The following is a 22,420-nucleotide window of genomic DNA, read 5'->3' as shown; positions in this document are numbered from 1 at the left end:
AGTATGACATGAGTCGATATAAAGAAAGTGTGGAAAATTTTTTTTTTTATTATTATGTTGTTATGTTGTAGGTTATGTTGTTTTTGTTATAGTCACATTGCAAACGTTTATGAAACGCTTACCCATCTTCAAATGTGAATAGTTTAATTGTTATAACATAAACTTTTTATCAGTCAATTGTATAATCAACAAAACAGACCGATATTTCGTTATAAAATTTATTAGGTTCTTGTCACCGAATGTCCAAATAGTGATATAAGAAGTGCATTGGCCTGCTCAATATGGCAGTAAAGTTGACAGTACATTATGTTAGATGTCACTGCTTGTTGAATTAACAATTTGATATCGACGTATGATATTATGAACTAATTAAATTTCAGTTATATCTATACACATATATGTATGTACATACATATATGAAATTTACTATTTTATAAAATAGACTCATATTGCTAAAAGTTTATGGCTAATAAAATTAAGCTTGTGATTTCTTTTATGTCGAATTTTTTTTTTATTGTCTATTTAAATTTTACAATTTGTCCAGTAGGACATTTGGTAAAATATTATAGCAGTTATGTCGAATGACCATTAATCTTTCTAATACATATTTTTTAATTTCGATTATAGAAACTGAATGCATAGTTCTGAAGTTTAATTTTTGATATCAAACAAAAATACGATTTGCGATCATAAAATATTTTTCTGATTTGGGAAATTTAAAAAACATTTGCAATCTTTGAAACAACTGAACTTAGTTATTTTCTGTAAATGTACATCCCTATGATAAAGTAAAATTAGTAACTAAAAATTATGATATCCTATCTGAGAAATAAAAGGCTATAATAATGCAATTTGGAGTGATACAGTGGGCAATATCATTAACAATTTTATGCGTTATTTTTGTCATTATTATTTTTTTTATTATTCAACTTGGCAAACGAGACCGTAATCTTGAACTCCAGATCTCAACTAAACACTAAAAACCCTGGTGTGTTTGAAACATTTTTTCAACTCATTTCACGTTCAGATATAATTAACAATATTAAAAGTTAATTTCTTTTGTTCATCATAATAAATAAGTATAAAATAATTATTTTTTATTATGAAGTGCTTTTACAAAAATCAACCTCATTTCGGAAACAAACAATTCGTCAATTTTTTAATTGTAATCAATAGCGTTATCTATTTTTCAGACCAAATGTTACAGCTGCAACCTAATTGATTAACAACAACTTTATAGAATTAGATGGCAAAGGTATTACTAATATATTTCAACTATTCAGTTCATTATGTATCAATGATCCTTTGCGTAACAGTAATATCCTATAACAACGCAAGTTAACCAAGTACGTAATAAGAAATTAAATATCAACGATAATCAATTTTATACGATGCAAGCAATAAGAAAATACGATACAATTGAAGCAACAAGATTTATATCTTTATATTGGGGTTTGCTACTTTAGAATTTGGAATTTTTTAATTTCAATATTATTTATCTTATACAATTTTATTATCGTTTCGTTATCGATTAAAATTGTTTCATTTAATTATAGATTTCACAAAAACAATTCGTTTTCGGAAGAATCACATATATAAACAAAGACATTCAATCGTCTTTTTTTTCGTTAGCGTATTTGAGCGTAATTCTAGGAATAGTTTATAGTTCCAAGAGCAAATCCTCCCTAATGATTCTCCTGAACTTTATTATGTGTATACACTTTGTATATTACAGAAACAGAGCTTATATGATTTACATTTCCACTTTTCTATGGTTATATTTAATAAATATAATTAATACGCAAATTATCTAACAACATTAATCTCTAATATGTTATCTTAAGGTTACTTTCTATTCGCGGACCATTATCAAACATGACGTTATATATATTGCTCAGAGAATTGGGTGAAAAATACTTCAAAGGACACTTACTTCCATATAATGTCACAGATTAGCAACATTGTATATATTTCGTACAAGCGGCGTTTAAGCGTAATGAGACACAATCCTTAAAGAAAAATACAACTATAAAACAATAGACCCTATAAGTAATTCTAAATAAATAATATAACGCAAAAGAAAATTATCCCATTCCTTTGTATTTCAGTGTGGTCGTGGCAAACGTGACAAATTGTGACCAATTAGAGACTAGAAGTCGCTTCAAGTGGTTAGTTATACATCCCCACCAAATCATAAGGGTCCATGTCCAGGATCTCTTCACGCAGTCAGCGTACACCAACAGCCGAGAAACATCAGGTAGTTGGATAGTACTGCATGCAAGATGCTACAAAAGAAGACAGTTCAACTTGACATACCGGATACTAAATACCATAACGTAAATATCAGAATAAAACTATCGTGTCCCGGTTGCAACTTAAACAGATCGGAGGAAAGGATCATAGTGTGCTTGAAACATTCGTTGCCGTGGATTCAAAGAAAAGCACCGTTGCAAGCATTAAACATTTGTAGGAGGTGCAGGCAAGCGTTGTACAAGGTATTATCTTTTAACTAAGAAGTTACAGGTCTAAAAAACTGTTAGGTATAGTTCTTGTACTTGATTGCTTGATATAAAGAAAAAGAATTCGAAATTTCGAATTGATTTTTAGTAGTAGTAGAAGAAGCCTGTTCTTGAAGATTCATTAAAGATAGATTATAAAGTGATATGTACTATGTGTTTCTGTGATACGATTTTGTAAAGTTAAATGAGTGGATGATACTGGTAGAATTAGGCAGTGATAGTTCGTTTGTTTGCAAGAATAGTGCAAATTACATTTGTAATCGTTAGTATCTGAAGCATCTGAAGTCGTTAGTTGTTTCGTCTTTTTGTTTAATATATTTTTTCATTTAGCATCATGTAAAAATACATATTAGAAATTGAATTATGTACTGTTAATTGTGAAAAACAAACAAAGAAGAAGCTGTAAGGCTTGGGTATCAGGGTGCTGTTACCTTTCTGCATTGCTTTCGTTTTATTCGTACAATAATTAATAATTAAAATATGGTCATAAGGATATCATTATTTCTACATTATATTTAGTGAATATTATGGAAATTTTATTGGAATCTTTACAATTATTTTACATGAATTTATGTAATTGTGTCGCACAGAAAACTTCTGTTGGTACATATGTATGTACTGTTCATTCAAGGGAAGATGTAAATTGATAAAAATATAAATTGATCACAGATGTTAGACAAATACTTGAAAACTAGGAGGTAGTCAAACGTAATGTTATTTGGTTTCCTGGTAATTTACAAAATATTTAAGCCTGACATATATACTTTAGTTACTTTATAAGGTTCTTGTTTGGTTTTTCTTCTCTTTTTAACATCATTATCTGAAACTATCAGCTCAGTAAAAATTATTTACAAAATTTTTTTTATTAGTCATTTACTAAGTAAAAACAATCAAAATTCATAGCTTTAGCATAATGGAAGATATTACTTTTATTATAGGATTCAGAGTTTTCTTGCATTGTTATGTACATATTTCTAATTAAAAAGTATTCGTATTTTGTTCTTCGCATTTACTCTGGTGGATATACTGCTACATCAAATTTCTCGGAATTGTTTGTTGCTGAAGAGGAGTAATATGATACTGCTACTCTTCTAATATGATACAATAACCTTACTCCAAAGAAATTAGAGAACGCTAGAATTACGTATATATAAACCAGTTAATCTTTAAATACAAACTTATATATTTTTGTAAATACCATAGTATAATTTTGGGAATTGAAATCACCCTTGAGGAAAAAAGCAAATTGTCAAGTGATAGTTCGTGAGATATCTTGGAAATGCTGCTAAATCAATGCTGTTGATAAAGACCGATCGTTCTTACTATGTGGAGAAATGAAGTTTTTTTTTATTTAATTCTTTACATTCACAATTTGTCCAATTTGGACATTTGGTAGAATTTTTTAGCTGTTTGATTATCATGTAGGTGGCTACCCCCAGCGAAATACCATCTTAGTGTCTGTTGGGTTATATCCTTTATGAGATCTGGGGGGTGTTTCTTTTTCAGTCTTCTTTCTATGTTTGATGTGTTGATCGTTTCCGCAGCCACCCGGTTCGGGTGTGTTGCTATTCTTTCCTTGTATTTTTCCGCGTATCTGCTAATCTCCTCCATAACCGTTGGTATTCCCAGATCCTTCCGTATGTCCTCGTTTCTAACGTACCATGGGGCGTTTACTATTGTTTTAAGAATTTTAGCTTGTATTGTCTCTATTTTGTTTATATGGCTTATTGCTGCTGTCCCCCATAGTGGTATTCCGTTTGTCCAGATTGGTTTTATGATCATTTTGTATATTTTTAATTTATTTTCTATGCTTAATTTGGATTTTCGGCTTGTTAGCCAATGCATTTGTCTCCTTGTTGTCTGTATTTTGTCTATTATTGATTTAGTGTGCTGATTCCACGTGGGTTGTGTATCTAAGTGGAGTCCTAGGTATTTGACTTGCCTTGTTTGTATTATGTGCGTGCCGTTCTGTAGGATATTTGGTAGTATCTGTTTTCGCAGTGTGAATGTAATATGGTTGCATTTGCTTATGGGATTTGCTTTTATTTGTTTAACTTGCAGCCACTTTTCTATTTTTGTGATATGTTCTTGTAGTAATGTGACTGCTGTTTCTGGATTAGTGTGCCTGACTAGTACAGTTGTGTCGTCCGCGAATGTCAGTATTTTGCTATTGGTAGTTGTTGGTATGTTGACCGTGTATAGTGTGTATAGTATTGGTCCTAAGACGCTTCCTTGCGGAACCCCTGCCTTTATGTCTTTAACTTCAGAGTATGTGTCCTTGATTTTTATTACGAAGGTTCTGCTGCTTAAGTAAGATTTTATTAATTGGTATATTTGATCCGGGAATTGTTTTCTGATTGTTTGTAGCAGGCTTTCATGGTTTATTTTGTCAAATGCTTTCTCGATGTCCATAAAGAGGGCTGTACAGTATTGTTTGTTTTCTAATGCTAGTATTATTTCATTAATGAGCCTGTGCATTTGCTATATCGTGGAGTGTTTGTTTCTGAATCCAAATTGGTCATCTGGTATTAATTTTTCCTTCTCTATTATTGATTTTAGGCGGACGTATATTATTTTTTCTAGTATTTTTGAAAACACAGGAAGTAGCGATATTGGTCTGTAAGATGCTGTTTGGTGTGGATCTTTGCCTGGTTTAGGTAGCATTATGATCTGTGCTAGTTTTCATAGTTTAGGATAGTATTGGATTCTTAGTATTGCATTGTATATTATTGTCATTAGTCGTATCGCTTTTGGGGGAAGGTTTTTGAAGATTTTACCATTGATTAGATCGATTCCTGGTGGTTTACTGTTTTTTGTCTCCTCGATTATGTTTCTAATTTCTTGTGCTGTTGTTTCAGGTATGTTGTAGTGCTTGTCAATTGAGGTATTAGTGGTTAGCGCATCCTCGTCCGTATGACCTTTGAGCTTGCTGTTGTTGATATTATGTGGTGTAAATGTGTTGCAAAGGTGGTTGGAAAATTCTTCAGCTTGTTCTTGGTTGCTTCTTGCCCATGTGTTACCTACACAAAGGATATAACCTAACAAACACGAAAATGGTACCCCGCTGGGGGTATCCACCCACACGATAATCAAACAGCTAAAAAATTTCACTAAATGTCCAAATTGGACAAATTATGAATTTAAATTATTAAATAAAAAAAATGTGTTATCTGCTTTTCTGATTGCTGGGACTATTTTTATTGGCTTCTTTATTTTTTTCGTGACTTTCCATAGGCAGTAGTTGGAGTTCTCGTGTGCAGAGAGTGTCTCTATGAACTTTGTGAATTCGTTGTTGTTGTGCTNCTTTTATTTTGTTTTTTATTTCCTTTGCAAGTTTGTTTAGGTGTTTTTTGTTTTCTCGCGATCTATGTTTTTGCCATTTAGCTTTTGCTTTTCTTTTTTCTCTAATTTTTTCAAGGATGTCTGGTGGAATTATTTTAGTTTGTCTTTTGGTTGCTTCGGGTATGGTGGATGCCCATGCTGCTTCTTGAATAGTTTCTGTCAATTTTGTTACTGCCTGTTCGATGTGTTCGGGTGTTTTCAATGGAATGTTGCAGTTGATTTTGCTCTCGATTATTTCTTTAAATGTTTGCCATTTGGTGGTTTTATTGCATAGTGTATCTGGATTGTTATAAAGTATTGGTTTGTTTCTGTATGCAATTATTATGAGTGTATGATCGGAGCTAAGCTCAAGGCTGGGTGCTATTTTTAGTTTATTTGCGTTTAGTCCCTTTGTAACTGCAAAATCGAGTAGGTCATATATATATATATATATATATATATATATATATGTATATTACCACAATATATGTATATTATCATATATTGAGGTTATTGTTTCTAATGTATTTTTCCAGGGTTCTACCTTGAGGTGTAGTAATTCTTGATCCCCATAGTGTGTGCTTTGAGTTGTAGTCTCTCGCTGCGATATACTTGTCACCTAAGTGTTGAAAGTACTCTTCCCACATTGAGAAATGAAGAGTGAAGAGTTTTCTTTAGTCTAGATTCTCTAGCTAGGGAGTCGTGAAGTATTTTCTGAGGGACCGCAGGGATTATTTTTATTTGAAAACACTTGAAATGACACTTATTTCAAATAAGTTATTTATTTTAATATAACTGCAGTGATATATTACATAAAAGTTGATTAAATAAACTATCTATATTAGATTTAAATTAATTAAACAAAAATATATTTTTAAAATCGATTAATATTAATATCAACGAGATTCTCTGAAGGGTTGCAGTTACTTGAACTGCAGGTTTTTCTTGATATAACTTTTCTTACAGAGTTGTGTTTGATTAAAGCAATTGTGTACAAGTTTGTTGTGACTAACTTTTTTGGACTCTGGGATTTTTTTTCGGACTACTGATACTATCTTTTCGGGGCTCGTATTTAAACAGATCTGCAGATAGAATGTGGGGAAAAATTGTTATGAATGTGAGGACCTTCCTTCATAGTGAGATTGAAGATAAGAGGGCAATAGCTTTTTCCCATCAGAAGGAAAACGATTTTTAACATCTTATATGTTGATGGTGAGAACTGTGTATTTAGATGTCGTCATTATGACAGTAAGGATTATGTATTTAAGTATTCAACGCGCTACTGATTAAAACTTGTAGGTTTAATTGAAGAATTTATTTTTATCTTTCAAATTTGTATTATGAGTAAAAGTTAATAGAGAAAATTTTCATCCAATACTTACACCTTTTACAATCAGAAAGAAAGGAATTCTCAATTGCTAATTTGGAATAGTTATCAGGCGCAAATAAAAAAAAAAGAAAAGACAGTTTCGTCGAACGCGGCATTAGCATTGAAATGCATTTATATTTATCTCACACAAACGTAATAGTATTACTTCTGCGTAGGTGCTCGGAAAAATTGACAAACGCATATATGCGTCCTTAGTCCACAGCGATGGCTTTCGCCAGATGCATATATACATCCATAGCACTCTAAGGGTTAATTTTCCATCTATCCTATCGTATCCTTTTATCAGATAAGACAAGTCTGTAAGAAAGTGTGAAACTTCGAACCTTCGGACCTATCATCTGGGTTGTATAGCTATATATAGATATAGACAATGCGAGGTTGCCGCGTGGCTAGTCAACGATAGTCGGTTTTTTTTGGCGAGATTAACCATTTGCGTTACCAATAAAGCTTACGGTTGCGCGCGCCATTTTTATTTCTGTGACAAATGCCTATCACGTGATATACACGTTGCTGGCGATTTCGGAACAAAAGCATCTCGATGTGCGTGGCACGTCTTTCTAGCGCAAGTGGCTAAAGTCGCAGCTCTTTAGTCGGCTCGTTTGAGCACGTATTAAAACAACTTTGTCAAAAACATTAGCAGTAGGTTATGGAACGGATGTGACTTCGCTACTATTTTTAAGTTTTATTTTTTTACACGCATTTTTGTCATATATCGTTAAGTTTCGCTTATGGTCAGGGAAACTACTGATTTTCGAGGATTTAACGAAAATGTCTGAGTCAAACTTTATATCTTGCTTATCTTTAATCTATTCCATATTGCAGTCGTCTTTTATATAATCCTAGGATCCACTGTCGTCGCCTTTGTCTTTGTTTTCACATATTTTTCAAAATTCGGCGGATTGCCTCCTAGTGTTCAACAGCTGTTTTCTTTCAAAATGGAACAATGTAAATTTGGCTTAAGGCACAAAGTCACTTGAGAATCGAGGCAGCTTTGTAGTATCCGTACATAACTTAAAAAGAGAAAGCCAAGACACTTGAATATACGTTAAGTTCTCTCCCATACTACGTCATGGGCTAGAGGAACTTAACGTTTGTGCAACTGCAACTTTGTCTTTCGTTTCTGTTTACAAGCCAGATACCAAGTGTCTTCTTGATGCCATCTTCTAGAGTCTGTCGACGATTATAATTTGAACGAGCGTTTGTTCGAAAATTTATGGGATGAGGTTAGGTCAAAAGGTAAGAAGCTTAAGTGGCTAGTCGTTGCTATCTTTACTAGTTTTTGAAATGGACTTCATAGAATAAACTTTCATGATGGAGTTAAGTATGGAGAATTCTACTTCGCCATGCTCTTGAAATTTCTTGAAGAACACGCAGAAGACAGAAAGGCTTTTTATTCCAAATATTTCTTATCTGTGCAATGCAGGGGACACTTGCAATTGTGCTGAATATGTAGCGCATAGGGCATGATGATTTATGGGAACTTTATTATAAATTTAGCACTTACAAGAAATAGAATGACACTGAACCGGAGAAAAGGGCTGCGCAACAACAGGAACTAGAACAAGAACTGCCCGAGCTGGCTGAGGTCTCCGCGTTTTGGTTTGAGGATGTTGAGGGGCTCGGTATAGGTTATGATGTGGAAAAGTGTCCGAAGGTCGGGGGTCGATGTCTTATCTATGATGTAGACTAAGGTGTGTCATAGCTTCTGTGTAGGCTATGATGAGATGGTGGTGTGTCCAAAGGAGTCTGAAGCTCGGAGTCGATGTCTTGTTTCTGATGTAGGTTAAGATGTGATTGATGTCACATATTCACGACTCGTGACTAACTACCAGCTAAGTCCAATTAATAACTAACTTTCTCCGCCAAAACATCCCTTTATCAGAGTTTTTGTATTCCCACCAGTCACACGTGTTCCACAGCCGTTTATGACCACAGATGTTCACGTATACCTTTTCCAAGTAACTATTTTTCTGAAGGACATACCGATGTGCCACATGGTCTATTGAAATTTCCCGCCCCTTCTGACACTTTCACTTTTTACCTGCGCTATACTTCAACGGGTCTTTCTTAAATGATTTTTCCATGATACTACAATATTATATTTAATATATAGATAACAGTTTCGTATTATTCAAGCATGTAATGTAAAAATATTTTCATAACATTTCGTTTATAGCATCCATTGCCTTTTTTACTGTTTTGTTTAACAATAGTTCATATATTTATAAGACCGCATGAAATATGAAAGACGCCAATTCGCGTTTCCGGTCCCCAACCGTTGGTAAATGAAAGACGCGAATTCGTGTCGCCGGCCCCCAAAGCGTTAGTAGTAAAGCCTAAACATTTGACTGAACCTACTAGCATAATTACTCGGAATTGCGACGCACATTGTGAAAATAAATTTTCGAATAATAAAAATGTCATATATATCGCAGAAATTATTCACGTACTACCCAAATGTTTCTCGCGTATCACTGGTCATCTATATCGTTTGTCTGTTACAAATATTTAGTAAATTATAATTTTATAAACGTTCGTATCATATTCATGGACAACAAAGAAGAATGATCTTAAGAGTTTTACTGTTATCGTATAATAAAACGTTATTGATAGACATTGATTATTCGACATATCAATAATATCATAATAATCCTTGATAATTGACCAAATAAGTTAAATAGTTAAGTAACGCGACACCATAAGCGATTATATCCGCTAGTTAATTTAAAGAATATTTCAGGAATCTGTATCATATTTTGCTATTTCATAAATCAGTTATCAATATTGCTTTCTTTTGATAAAGATCGGCAATTATAATCAGTTTTGTATTATGTTATTTGTTTTGAATTATGTTATAATACTTAATTAATGTTATACTTTTTTTAATCGCAAACGTTTTAACTAAGAAACACTTAACAACTCGCTTGATAAACACGTGTGTATCAAATTTTTATATATGTCGGAGAGGAAAGGACATCGGGACCTTTCTTTTGGAATGTTTGGGAAAACTCGCAATACCCTAGGCCAGACTTTTATTATAGCTACACTTAAGTAATGAAACTAAAACTGGGCTTGGACTCGAAGTGACATAATGGGTCATTGAACGTAGTCGCGGTCACGAGAGGGACGTGTACCTAACAGAGGTACGGAATAATTATATAGCTCTCCTTAAAAACAAAGATTGACCCGAGAGGTATAGAGAGGAGTATATAAGGGCAGTTCCACTTGGACTACGCTTCAGTTTATTCAGATAAGTTCTACTTGCACGTCGAGTCACACCAGGGTCGTGTATCACCTCTCGCACGTCATCCTGTTGGCCGTGAATACGTTATCTAACCTAAACTCATTATCATCGACATCTCATTTGTCCGATCGCCGGTATTACTTGCTAACTCTTGTAATAATCACATGCGTACCAATAAAGATCAGCTAGAATACACAACCACGATGGCCAATTCGAGTGAAGATTCGTCAAACGCCCAAAATTCCAACGACGCCAACCCGACATATATATAGCGAGTATACATCTAAGTATAAATTGTGGAAGAATTGATACTCATATAATAACAAGAGAAATTACAGTGCGAGTATCCTGGTTACCTATAATAATAACAGTTCTAAGTATGCATCTGATATATAAATATATTCATTCCGCTATATCAACAATCTTAGATTACGACATCCGTCTAAGATCAAGCGTGGCAAATTGTTGGCATTGATCCTATTGACGTTTTCTGGTAATCGCATTATTAATTCAAACTAAAGCATTTTCAATCAGTGACTTTTTGATGTCTAATCTTTTAACGTTTTTAAACATCAAAGAAACTCTTTATGGATTCTATTCCTTGAACTTTAAGAATGTATCTGTCTGATGCATACATACATTCTGCTGTATCGACATTTTTCTTAGATTATCGTATCCGTCTCAGTTTACGTGTGACAAACTGCTGGCATTGCTCCAGCGTTTTCTAGTAATCGCATTATTAATTCAAACTAAAGCATTTTCAATCAGTGATTTTTTGACGTTTAATCTTTTAATGTTTTTAAACATCAAAGAAACTCTTTATGGATTCTATTCCTTGAACTTTAAGAATGTATCTGTCTGATGCATACATACATTCTGCTGTATCGACATTTTTCTTAGATTATCGTATCCGTCTCAGTTTACGCGTGACAAACTGCTAGCATTGCTCCTGCGTTTTCTAGTAATCGCATTATTAATTCAAATTAAAGCATTTTTATTGAATGATTGAGAAAGATAGAAAATTAAACATCAAAAAAATTCTTTATGAATTCTATTCCTTGAACTCTAAATATGCATCTGCCTAATACATACATACATACATTCTGCTATATCAACATTTTTCTTAGATTACAGATTTTTCTTAGATTAGTATCCGTCTCAGCTTACGCGCGATGAACTGCTGGCATTGCTCTTGCGTTTTTTAGTAATCGCATTATTAATTCAAATTAAAGCATTTTCAATCAATGATTAGAAAAGATAAAAAATTAAACATGTAAGAAATTCTTTATGTGTTCTGTTCCTTGAACTGTTATCCTTATAGGTAACCAGATTACTCGTAGTGCAGTTTACCTTGTCATATTTTCAGCATCAGTTCTTCCACACTTTATACACACTTAATTATATAATATACTAATTAGTATAATAAAATAATTATTTTGTACAATTATATGTATAATATGCACGCGATATTTTCACAGATTTATCATTTTTGCCTCACTTCTAAGTATATAATTTATTTTAACAAAAACACTCCATTCATTCAACTACAGTTATTCTCATTAATTCTAGAGGAGTGTTTTACATATGCAGCTTTATTTAGTTATCTATTCGCATATTTATATTCATATTATCTACCGCTACTGCAATTATGCGATTCGACCAAAGTTCAATACGTGTTTGTATAGGAGGTCACGAAAGGAAGCTGTTAGTGTAAAACAGATAAAATTTCTGTTTGATTATGATTTCCGTGACAGTGATGCAATATTCCTATATAAATGGGGGTAGAGAGTTCGGAAAATTCAGTATAAATCGTGCTTTTGGGCGAGTGATAAGTTTCATAGCAAAAATATAAAATTGCTTTCGAATCACGATCACGCTTGCTTTATAGTTGTATCGATATCTTCTTTGCGAATAAAAGCCACACGGATTTAATATATCGAAGACTTTATTACAGTAACAAGAATTTATTCTGAAAGAAATGTCATGTTGTGCACTGGCATTATGAAAATTGTGAACAATATGAATAATGATAATTTGACATATGTGATATCGTCATTTTTTTTATAATAAAAGCCTATTGATAATTCATAAAAAATAATTTTATGATCTTGCATGCACAGAATGTATGAAGGACATATTTTATAATTAGGAAGAAAGTAGAAACCCTGACATAAACCGATACCACTTGCCAAATTTCATTTTCTCATTAAATACATAATATTAGTGTGATAAACGTCTTTATGACCAGAGTGTACGCACCTGAAAATCTAAGAAGACGTTTAGTAAAAATATGATTATTATCTTGACGCTTATTGCATTCTCTCAATTATATAGTTAACAAACGATTTACCAATGTTATAACAGGATTTTATATAAATAAAATCAATTTCTATCGCCATCTTATTTTCTCTTTTCTCAATTGCACGTTCAAACAAAAGACGATTGGAGGGGAGAGGGTTATAAGGAAAAATCTCCACTAAGCCATCGGAATCGTTGCACAGATATGATGATCGTGAGACAACTTTGATATCCGACTGGCCGATCGTTCGTCTGGAGCAACGTAACACTGTGTTTACCAACTTGTTTCACCTGTCACTAATCAGCTGAACTGCGTATGTCCTATTCGCCCGAAACATTTAATACACGAAGGAGCAAGAGAGAAAGTATATCATTGGAATGATGTCCGAGAACACACAAACGGGAGCCATGAACTATGACAACCTCGCGTTAAAATGCTGGCTTTACTGCATCGGACCAGTCCGCCGTTGCGAAGAGCTGAAAAAGGTGCGGTTCATACTCACGATCGATCCTTCTGGCAAATTACAAAGATATTTTATACGTTGTCCACAATGCCGTATTGTACATATAGAAAGTGGAATGATCAAAATCACCCGACTAAAAGAAACGAATGTAACGAAAACATGAACGAGAGACGCTCGTCTTCTTTTTTCTTCGAGTATTTTTTCGGATATTTAGAAATAGAAAACCGTTGACGATGTCGCGGGAATATAACCATAAAACACGATGGCGATTGTTTCAGTTGAAAGCAGACCTACAGAATCTTGGATTATCACGTAGACAGGTACATCAAGGCTTGATACAATTAGCGACGAAACCGCATGTAGTCCTTACGCGGCAGATACCATATAGAAGATATAGGTAAGTTTGCAATTATTGAGTCGATAATAGGAATAGGATGAATATTCCGTCCTTTTGATTCTTGTTGAGCAAGTAAAGCCCAATTATTCTGTATATATTGTAAAATAAATTATACCTACATATATTGATATGGTAAGAGGTCTTTTATCAATAATTGTTTCGTATAAGATATAGTAAGTACTCACATATGCGTCTATTGGATTAATCAGAGGAAGTGATGTAATTGTAACTATAATGTAAACAAAACTATAACACAATTATCAGTTGTTAATGTTCCTTTGACTTCTTTTTATGCATTTTAATAACATAAATGTATAAACCCTATTGTATTTATTATACAAGTTAGTGATTTAATATATATTCATGTAGTATATTGTGATTAGAAAAGATTCGTTATGCTATTACACTTCACATTATATGATGTAAAATAGATCTAAAATAGAAGAACAGAAATAGAATGATTTTTGTGATATTAATTGATCATAAATATTATGTGAATTGTGTTCTAAATACGCTTCTCTATGTATACCAATTTTTCCCCCAATTATTTGCTCTATTAAAGAGTGCAAACATGATTATCAATAATCATACATATATCTTTTTTATTCAACAATATCGTAACTGAATCAGTGAAACGTTGAGCAATATTTATCAACCGAAAGGTATATCAACGTTTTTACTATTATATGACAATCAATTATTTTAATACAGACACAGTTGCTGTTCTGAAAGGATATAAAGGAAAATTTAAATTTTGTCGCATTTTTAATTTCCTCTAATTTAATATTCATTGCAATTCAATATTCACTTGGGAAATTGTCATGCGCACAACGTCAAATATCGTTTATGAACTAATTTGAAATCTGGGAACTAATAATTAGTAGAAGCTGATAACTTAGTCCTGGTATAATGGTATACTAATTAGATACAGTAATACAATAATATGCAAATGAAATTTTGAAATTTTGAAAATTGTATATATACGGGTACGTAATTTGTGTGCAAATTAATATAGCATTCTAATGTGTTAAAAATCCTTGTTCCATTTAAAATATCACAAGTTGAAGTGAAGTTTCTCTTACAAACAGATCTTTCTTCCTGTATATGTAGGAGTAATGCACACGACAAACAATATGTTTTAAAAATTTACGAACATATAATACTGTGCAAACGCTTTGGGTCAGCTACAATCTATAATAGTGATCTCATAATGACCTCTCATAATCATATTTTTAGAAACATCAATGCGATGTTACATGAAAATGAATCTTTACATGTTTCTTTTGTGATGTTATTTATTTATAGTTCTTTCTGGTTCATAAATCTTTTAGAAATATTTCCTTAAAAAAATTCTTAAATTAAATGTTACAAGTGTCTGTAACAATTTAAAATAAGCTATGAAAAAGAAGGAAATCAAAGACAGATAAATTAATTGAAGTATTGGAGGAGGAAATTTATTGAAAAAATTATTTGTCAAAATCCTGGAAAAAAAATTAATCAATATTTCATGAGCGAATTCTAGACAATTCTCGAATGAAATATCTCTTAAGAAGTAACAATAGATATTATATAATATTAAGTATCTTTATATTCATTTGTAAAGACAAGTTTATTTATTTAGTGGGTGGTCTAAGATTTTTACACATTATTGTATATGCTAGTATACATATTCGATTTATGCATATATAGTATATACACATACATATATGCATTGCAGTCATGTTTCCCAATTATCATTCAGTAAATAGCACATTGTGTGTTGTAGCTTATTAGTTGGTCACTTTGAACGTATGACAAACTAACGTATGACATTATACAATACCATGACCCACAACAAGAATAAGGAACCATTTAAATCAAAATAATTGTAAACAACAATTAGAAACAAATAAAAAACATTTACCGGATGACTCGAAGAAATGCGATGTCCCGTTAAAATTGTTGGTTTTAGCTTATTGCGATTATTACTACGAACAATTTATGTACAGTTGATGTTATTTCTATAATAATCAAAGAATTAAATTTTCTAAATCGTAGCTAAGAATTGGTTTACTTTCGATATGTAGTTAGGCCTACGAAAAAAATGTAAGATTGAAGTTGTGAAAACTTGTGGAGCTTAAAACATATAAGAGAAATAAATAATTAAAAACCTGAATTTATTTATTTTCATGGTATTGAATTAAAAAATGATACGTTACAGAAAATTATTTTCAGAACTCTAGAGAAATGCTGTTAATCACTTAAATTATGATTTGACCATAAATTTTATAAGCGAATAATATTACAGAATATATAAAATTTTTTAAGTTATTAAATGAAATTGATTTTAGAACAGCTTAATTTTATACATATCGTAAAACATTTTTAGCTTAGTTTTGAAGCAGTACTATCATTTTATTATATTCACGTTTCAGATTTAAAAACTTGTCGGAAGATGAAAGAGGAAAGAATATCATTGATAATCTCAGAACAAAGGCTTTAAATTTGCGTCCGCGAATTGAAGATATACATAAATCAAACACGACGGAAAGATTTATCAAAAAAGAGAACAAATATATAAAAAAAGCGGATGGTGTGACAGCATATGAAAATGCATTGATAAGCAGCAATCAAGAATTATTCGTACCAAACATATGTTATAAGTTAAAAAATCCATTAGCAACAATGCATTCCTTTGATGAAACGCTAAAACAGTTGGATGAATGTATTTCATCGAAAATGATAGTGAATGAAAAATCCACTAATATAAAAAAACTGGAAAATAATATAGTTTCAAGTAAAAAATGTAATAAAGATGAAAATCATCATTGTATTTGTGAACATAAAAATACTCAAAAAATCCAAGAAGTTCCTAATTTAATATCGGACAAAGTAAGTTCAAAAAGAATATTAATGTTCAATAAATATAAAAAAAAACGTATTGAACCTAAATTGAAACTAAATTCTTGTTTTGCCAAGAAAGTAAGAAATGATTCTATAAAATCAGACGATTATAAGAAAGTAGATACTAAAAACGTAAAATCGGATATCGGTAAAAAATTACATAATGATAAGAAGATCATAGATATCAATGACAATTCTATGCCAGACAAAAATACATACTCTAAACATGAGGACAGTACATTAAATTGTAGTCATAACACTGAAGAAGTAACAAAGGTGATGGAGAATACACATAAAAGAAAGCTGCGTAAACTAATAGTTTCAGATAAAAATAAAGAAATTATCAAAAAAAAAAGAAAAATAAAAGATAGATTTCGAACATATTTTGGAGATTGTATAAGTGTTAGTGAAGATGAACAAGAGCAAAATATTATAGAAGAAAGATTTAGAAAGACAAGAAAAAGAGATTCTGTTGATTCTTGTGAGTCTGGAGTGTATGTTGCTGAAAGAAATATAACTATGACTGCTGCCCATGTTGATATAATTCAGAAATCAAATGAAGATACATCTCAGGGGATCATTGCTAATGTTGATATAAATCATAAACCAAATGATGATATATCTCAAAGGACCATTGCTAATCTTGATATAATTCATAAATTGAATAAGAATACATCTCAGGAGACCATTGTCAATGTTGACACAAATTATGGATTAAATGAAGATACATCTCAGAGGACCATTGTCAATGTTGATGTAATTCATAAATCAAATGAAGATACATCTCAGGCAATCATTGCCAATGTTGATAAAAGTCATAAATCAAATGAAGGTACATCTCAGGGTACTATTGCCAACATAATTCAGAAATCAGATGAAGATACATCTCGGAGAATCATTGCCAATGTTGATGTAATTCATGAATCAAATGAAGATACATCTCAGGGAATCATTGCCAATGTTGATACAAGTCATAAATCAAATGAAGATACATCTCAGAGTACCATTGCTAATATAATTCAGGAATCAGATAAAGATACATCTCAGGGGAATATTGTCAATGTTGATACAATACATGAATCAAATGAAGTTGCGGATAATACAAATAATAAAACTACTAATCAAATTGGAGGTGCAACAAATTTTGTGGAAATTGAATGTAATAAATTACAAAATAATACACATGAAAACAAAACACATAATACTGAAATAGAAAAAAAAGAATTATCTCGAAATAAGGAGTTCATCAATTTTTCTGAGAAGAATAATATTGAAAAAAGTAAACATGCATCAAGTGTTACAGATATATTCCAAATAACTGAAAAATCAAAAGTTAATGTTTCTACAGCAAAAATAAAAGCAACTACAGAGATAAATAATATATTACCTTCTGACATTCCAGAAATTTGTATTCCAAGTCATGATACAGTAGCTATAAGTAAAAATTTGTCAGGATCTGAAAAAAGTAATTTAGATACAACAGATTTAAATGATCTTCTTCATATGAGATCTTTTAAAACTTGTCAGATCAGATCAAATGGAAATGTTCTTAGTATTCAAGAAATTGACATGAATGCAGATGTTGGTGAAAATTCACATTTAAAGAAACTGTCAGAAATACAAATTAATTGTAATCACAGTATTACAGAAAGAGTATTAAACTATAATGAAAAAGATAAAGAAGTACAATTATCTTCTAATACAAATAAAACTGATAATGTTATTTCTACAAATAATATATCTAATGTGAAAAATAATGAGAATGAATTAGCAGTGAAAAATTCTGAATTAAGTATTTTAGAAAAGAAAGACATTCAATCCAATAAGTTACCTCAAGGTAAATTAAGAGTTTTATCTAGTGCAGAACTAGGTGCCAGATGGTGCCCCACACCTGTAAACAGTGTTACATCTACTGTTCAATTTTCACATGAAAATACAGAAACTCAAACAGTACCCGAAACAACAGTTTCAATTCCTGCACCTGTATCTGAAACTGCTAGTCAAACAACAATTCCTAAGAATATGAAGAAATATACGGATTCAAAATTTTCAAAATTTGTGTATGTTACTCTTATAAAGATACGTAATTTAATTCAGAATATACGGATATCTCCAAATACTAATTTAAATTATGATAAATTATTAAATATGGAATTCCAAAAATTAAGAAAAATCTTGAATACTGACGATTTTATTGATCTAATAAAAGGAATTGTAAATATACTTAACAAAGAAATGTTAGTAATTCCACCACTATCATTAAATGAGTTGTTTTTGTATGCACCATCAGTCAAATCCTATTATGTCCAAATTTTAAACAAAAATAAGACTATAATAAATAGCCTGAGTGAATGTCGAACTGTAAAATCTGTAGGTGTTCCAAACCAAATAACATTGAATCAAAATAGATCTGGCGATGCACAAGCATCACAGGATATACGGGCTTCATCTACACAATCCAGGTTACAATATTTACTTTCTATTTCTTCTGAGCAAGGTCAAACACTTCGCCCCAACATTGTTCCAAACCAACCTCAGCAGAATTTTCAAGACCAAATAGTCTTACCCTTGCAAAATAATGTTCTTCAAAGCAATGTATTGGTAAATCCCATTACTATGAATAATAACAGCCATAATAATAATATGCATCAACACACTTATATGCAAGTGCATGCAAATTTTACTCAACAAAAAGTTTCAAATGTTAATTTTGCTAAGCAGAATCCAGTAACAAATATGCATGTTAGGCAAAGCTATCCCTTGCAATATTCCTTATTTCTACCTACTGGAAGAAATCAATTAGGAGGAGTACATACTTCTATACCAGTTACAAATGCATCATCTATAAACCAACAATATGTTTCATCTGTTTTTATACCACAAACAAATACATATTGTAATATAAATGTACCAAGTTATACCATACAGCAAAATATGAACTCAACACATATATCACAGGGGACTCAGTTACAAGGTGTCTCACAATCTGTATCACCAAATCATAACATACCACAACCTGTAAAAACTATGGTTGCAACGAATATATCACATTCTGCACAGCAAAATATGAACTCAACACATATGTCACAGGGGATTCAGTTACAAGGTGTCTCACAATCTGTATCACCACATCATAACATACCACAACCTGTACAGCAAAATATGAACTCAAAACATATGTTACAGGGGACTCAGTTACAAGGTGTCTCACAATCTGTATCACCAAATCGTAACATACCACAACTTGTACAAACTATGGTTGCAACGAATATATCACATTCTGTACAGCAAAATATGAACTCAACACATATGTCACAGGGGACTCGGTTACAAGGTATCTCACAATCTGTATCACCACATCGTAACATACCACAACCTGCACAGCAAAATATGAACTCAACACATATGTCACAGAGGACTCAGTTACAAGGTGTCTCACAATCTGTATCACCAAATCATAACATACCACAACCTGTACAAACTATGGTTGCAACGAATATATCACATTCTGTACAGCAAAATATGAACTCAACACATATGTCACAGGGGACTCAGTTACAAGGTGTCTCACGATCTGTATCACCACATCGTAACATACCACAACCTGTACAGCAAAATATGAGCTCAAAACATATGTCACAGGGGACTCGGTTACAAGGTATCTCACAATCTGTATCACCACATCGTAACATACCACAACCTGCACAGCAAAATATGAACTCAACACATATGTCACAGGGGACTCAGTTACAAGGTGTCTCACAATCTGTATCACCAAATCATAACATACCACAACCTGTACAAACTATGGTTGGAACAAATATATCACATTCTGTACAGCAAAATATGAACTCAACACATATGTCACAGGGGACTCAGTTACAAGGTGTCTCACGATCTGTATCACCACATTGTAACATACCACAACCTGTACAGCAAAATATGAACTCAACACATATGTCACAGGGGACTCAGTTACAAGGTGTCTCACGATCTGTATCACCACATTGTAACATACCACAACCTGTACAGCAAAATATGAACTCAACACATATGTCACAGGGGACTCAGTTACAAGGTGTCTCACAATCTGTATCACCAAATCATAACATACCACAACTTGTACAAACTATGGTTGCAATGAATATATCACATTCTGTACAGCAAAATATGAACTCAACGCATATGTCACAGGGGTCTCAGTTACAAGGTGTCTTACGATCTGTATCACCACATCGTAACATACAACAATATATACAAACTATGGTTGCAACAAATATATCACATTCTGTACCAAAAAATTCACAACACATTGAACAGAAACATCAAAAAGTAGTTCCTCAAAAAAGGATACCAATGGAAGTTCCACAAAATCGTATATCTGAACAAGTAGCATCATCTCAACAATTAAAGAAAAGTACACTCAGGCGATTAAAGAAAAAAGAGAATCTGCAAGTTTCACTAGAATCAACAACAAATCTATTCGATATATTGAAATATATCTCTGATATCCAAAAACTTATATTACTGAAACAACTAGACTACTACTTTGGTTGTACCACTTGGTTACAACAACAATTTACATCAGAAAAATGGCAAGAAATTCATTCAGAGAGATCTGTATTACTTCATTTCCAAACACTCCTAAAACATCTAGTAGAAAAAACAATAAAAAGCCTTTTACCAGATAACTATCAAACAAATATACTTAAAAATATTGAAATTGATGTTCCAAAAGTGATACAAATTACAATAAAAGAAAACAATGGAATATGCTGTGAAGTTGAAGCAGCTAAAAGTAACCAAGAACAGTATAATGCAATGAATATTAAACAAAATTGCACGAATTATAAAGAAAATTCAAATGTTACAATAACACAAAACCAATGTGATAAAGAACATGAAGCAACTGATAATTCACAAACAAACGGTTCTTCGATTAAGCAGAATTTACAAAGTCATCAAACATCAAACGTTGATGTATGTCAAGAGAATAAAGTGGAAAGGGAACCAAACAGCTCTAGAAATATATATAATTCAAATACCAAAGAACTGAATTTAGATGAGTCAACAAAAATAACTGAGAATATCCCTCAAATAGGCATAGAAAAGTCATCAGCACTGTCAAATATGAAATTGCTTAACAAAGATACCCTGCAACAGTTAAATCCTCATCTAGTTATTGTAGAAATTTCTTCTAAGAATGATCAAGTAACTGTTGTTGATACTAATGCTAATAGTGAAAATACACCAAAATCCAAAGAATCTGAAGAATATCAAGAACATCAATATTTAAAAGGTACTATTACTGATGACTTAACAGTATCTTCATTCAAATCTCCAAATAACATTGAATATTTTAATAATAAGGAATCGCACAACACTTCATTGGAGAGACCTCCCACAACTTATATTAAGGATGTTAGAAGTATATCAATGGAAGCATATTTAAGAATTGGTGTAACTAATAATGTTCCTGCAAATACTATGGAAGAAAATATTGAAGAGGAAGAAATTAAAATATGTTTATATTGTGGCAAACCTAGTACTGTAGCATGTATAATTTGTTTAGAAGCTAAATATTGTTCTAAAGAATGTTCTCAATTACATTGGGGAGATCATTATAAAGATTGTTCACCTGTAGAAAGAAGTATATCTTCATAATTGAAACTTAGTATTATTTGTTATCTTATTGTTACAAGAACCTATAGCTACACAGCTATAGTTTTGTGTTAATCAGTATTGATGTCTTTGGTTAGAATATAAGGATATTAATATAGATTTTCTTTATTAATGTTATAAATTATTGTTTTTGACCAAAAAATGAACAGATGTCTATTGTATTTAGATATAAAAAATAAACTTCTTAAATAATAGTTGAATTGTTTTTAGCATGTAATTATA

The 22,420-nt window shown here is 31.8% G+C and overlaps 1 protein-coding gene across 9 annotated transcripts; it reads left to right on the top strand.

The window, feature by feature from the left end:
* The first annotated feature begins 1,861 nt into the window (after positions 1-1,861).
* On the top strand, positions 1,862-22,307 carry LOC122566191 (protein PF14_0175-like). Of its 9 annotated transcripts, none has more exons than XM_043723112.1 (4): positions 1,862-2,495; positions 13,515-13,633; positions 16,048-21,815; positions 21,887-22,081. In XM_043723112.1, exons 1-4 carry the CDS (start codon positions 2,283-2,285, stop codon positions 21,931-21,933), a joined length of 6,147 nt encoding a protein of 2,048 aa, XP_043579047.1. In that variant the 5' UTR covers positions 1,862-2,282; the 3' UTR covers positions 21,934-22,081. The 9 variants fall into 9 exon arrangements, with proteins under 9 accessions (XP_043579047.1, XP_043579039.1, XP_043579045.1 ...); XM_043723110.1 differs by lacking the exon at positions 1,862-2,495 and adding exons at positions 10,165-10,608; positions 12,913-13,258 and having other exon boundaries at positions 16,048-22,307; XM_043723108.1 differs by lacking the exon at positions 1,862-2,495 and adding exons at positions 10,165-10,749; positions 12,976-13,258 and having other exon boundaries at positions 16,048-22,307.
* Positions 22,308-22,420: the final 113 nt, after the last annotated feature.

The sequence above is a fragment of the Bombus pyrosoma genome, linkage group LG3 (assembly GCF_014825855.1).
Source record: "Bombus pyrosoma isolate SC7728 linkage group LG3, ASM1482585v1, whole genome shotgun sequence".
Lineage (NCBI taxonomy): Eukaryota > Metazoa > Arthropoda > Insecta > Hymenoptera > Apidae > Bombus > Bombus pyrosoma.
The sequence above is the reverse complement of the archived record's forward strand: the minus strand, read 5'-3'. Positions and strand labels throughout refer to the sequence as shown.

Bases quoted from the DNA above. Each gene is read 5' to 3' on its own strand.
- LOC122566191 (XM_043723104.1), top strand. From the start codon at position 2,283: ATGCTACAAAAGAAGACAGTTCAACTTGACATACCGGATACTAAATAC. The intron at 2,496-13,514 runs GTATTATCTTTT...CGATTGTTTCAG, and splicing joins GCAGGCAAGCGTTGTACAAG to TTGAAAGCAGACCTACAGAA. The intron at 13,634-16,047 runs GTAAGTTTGCAA...TTCACGTTTCAG, and splicing joins ATACCATATAGAAGATATAG to ATTTAAAAACTTGTCGGAAG.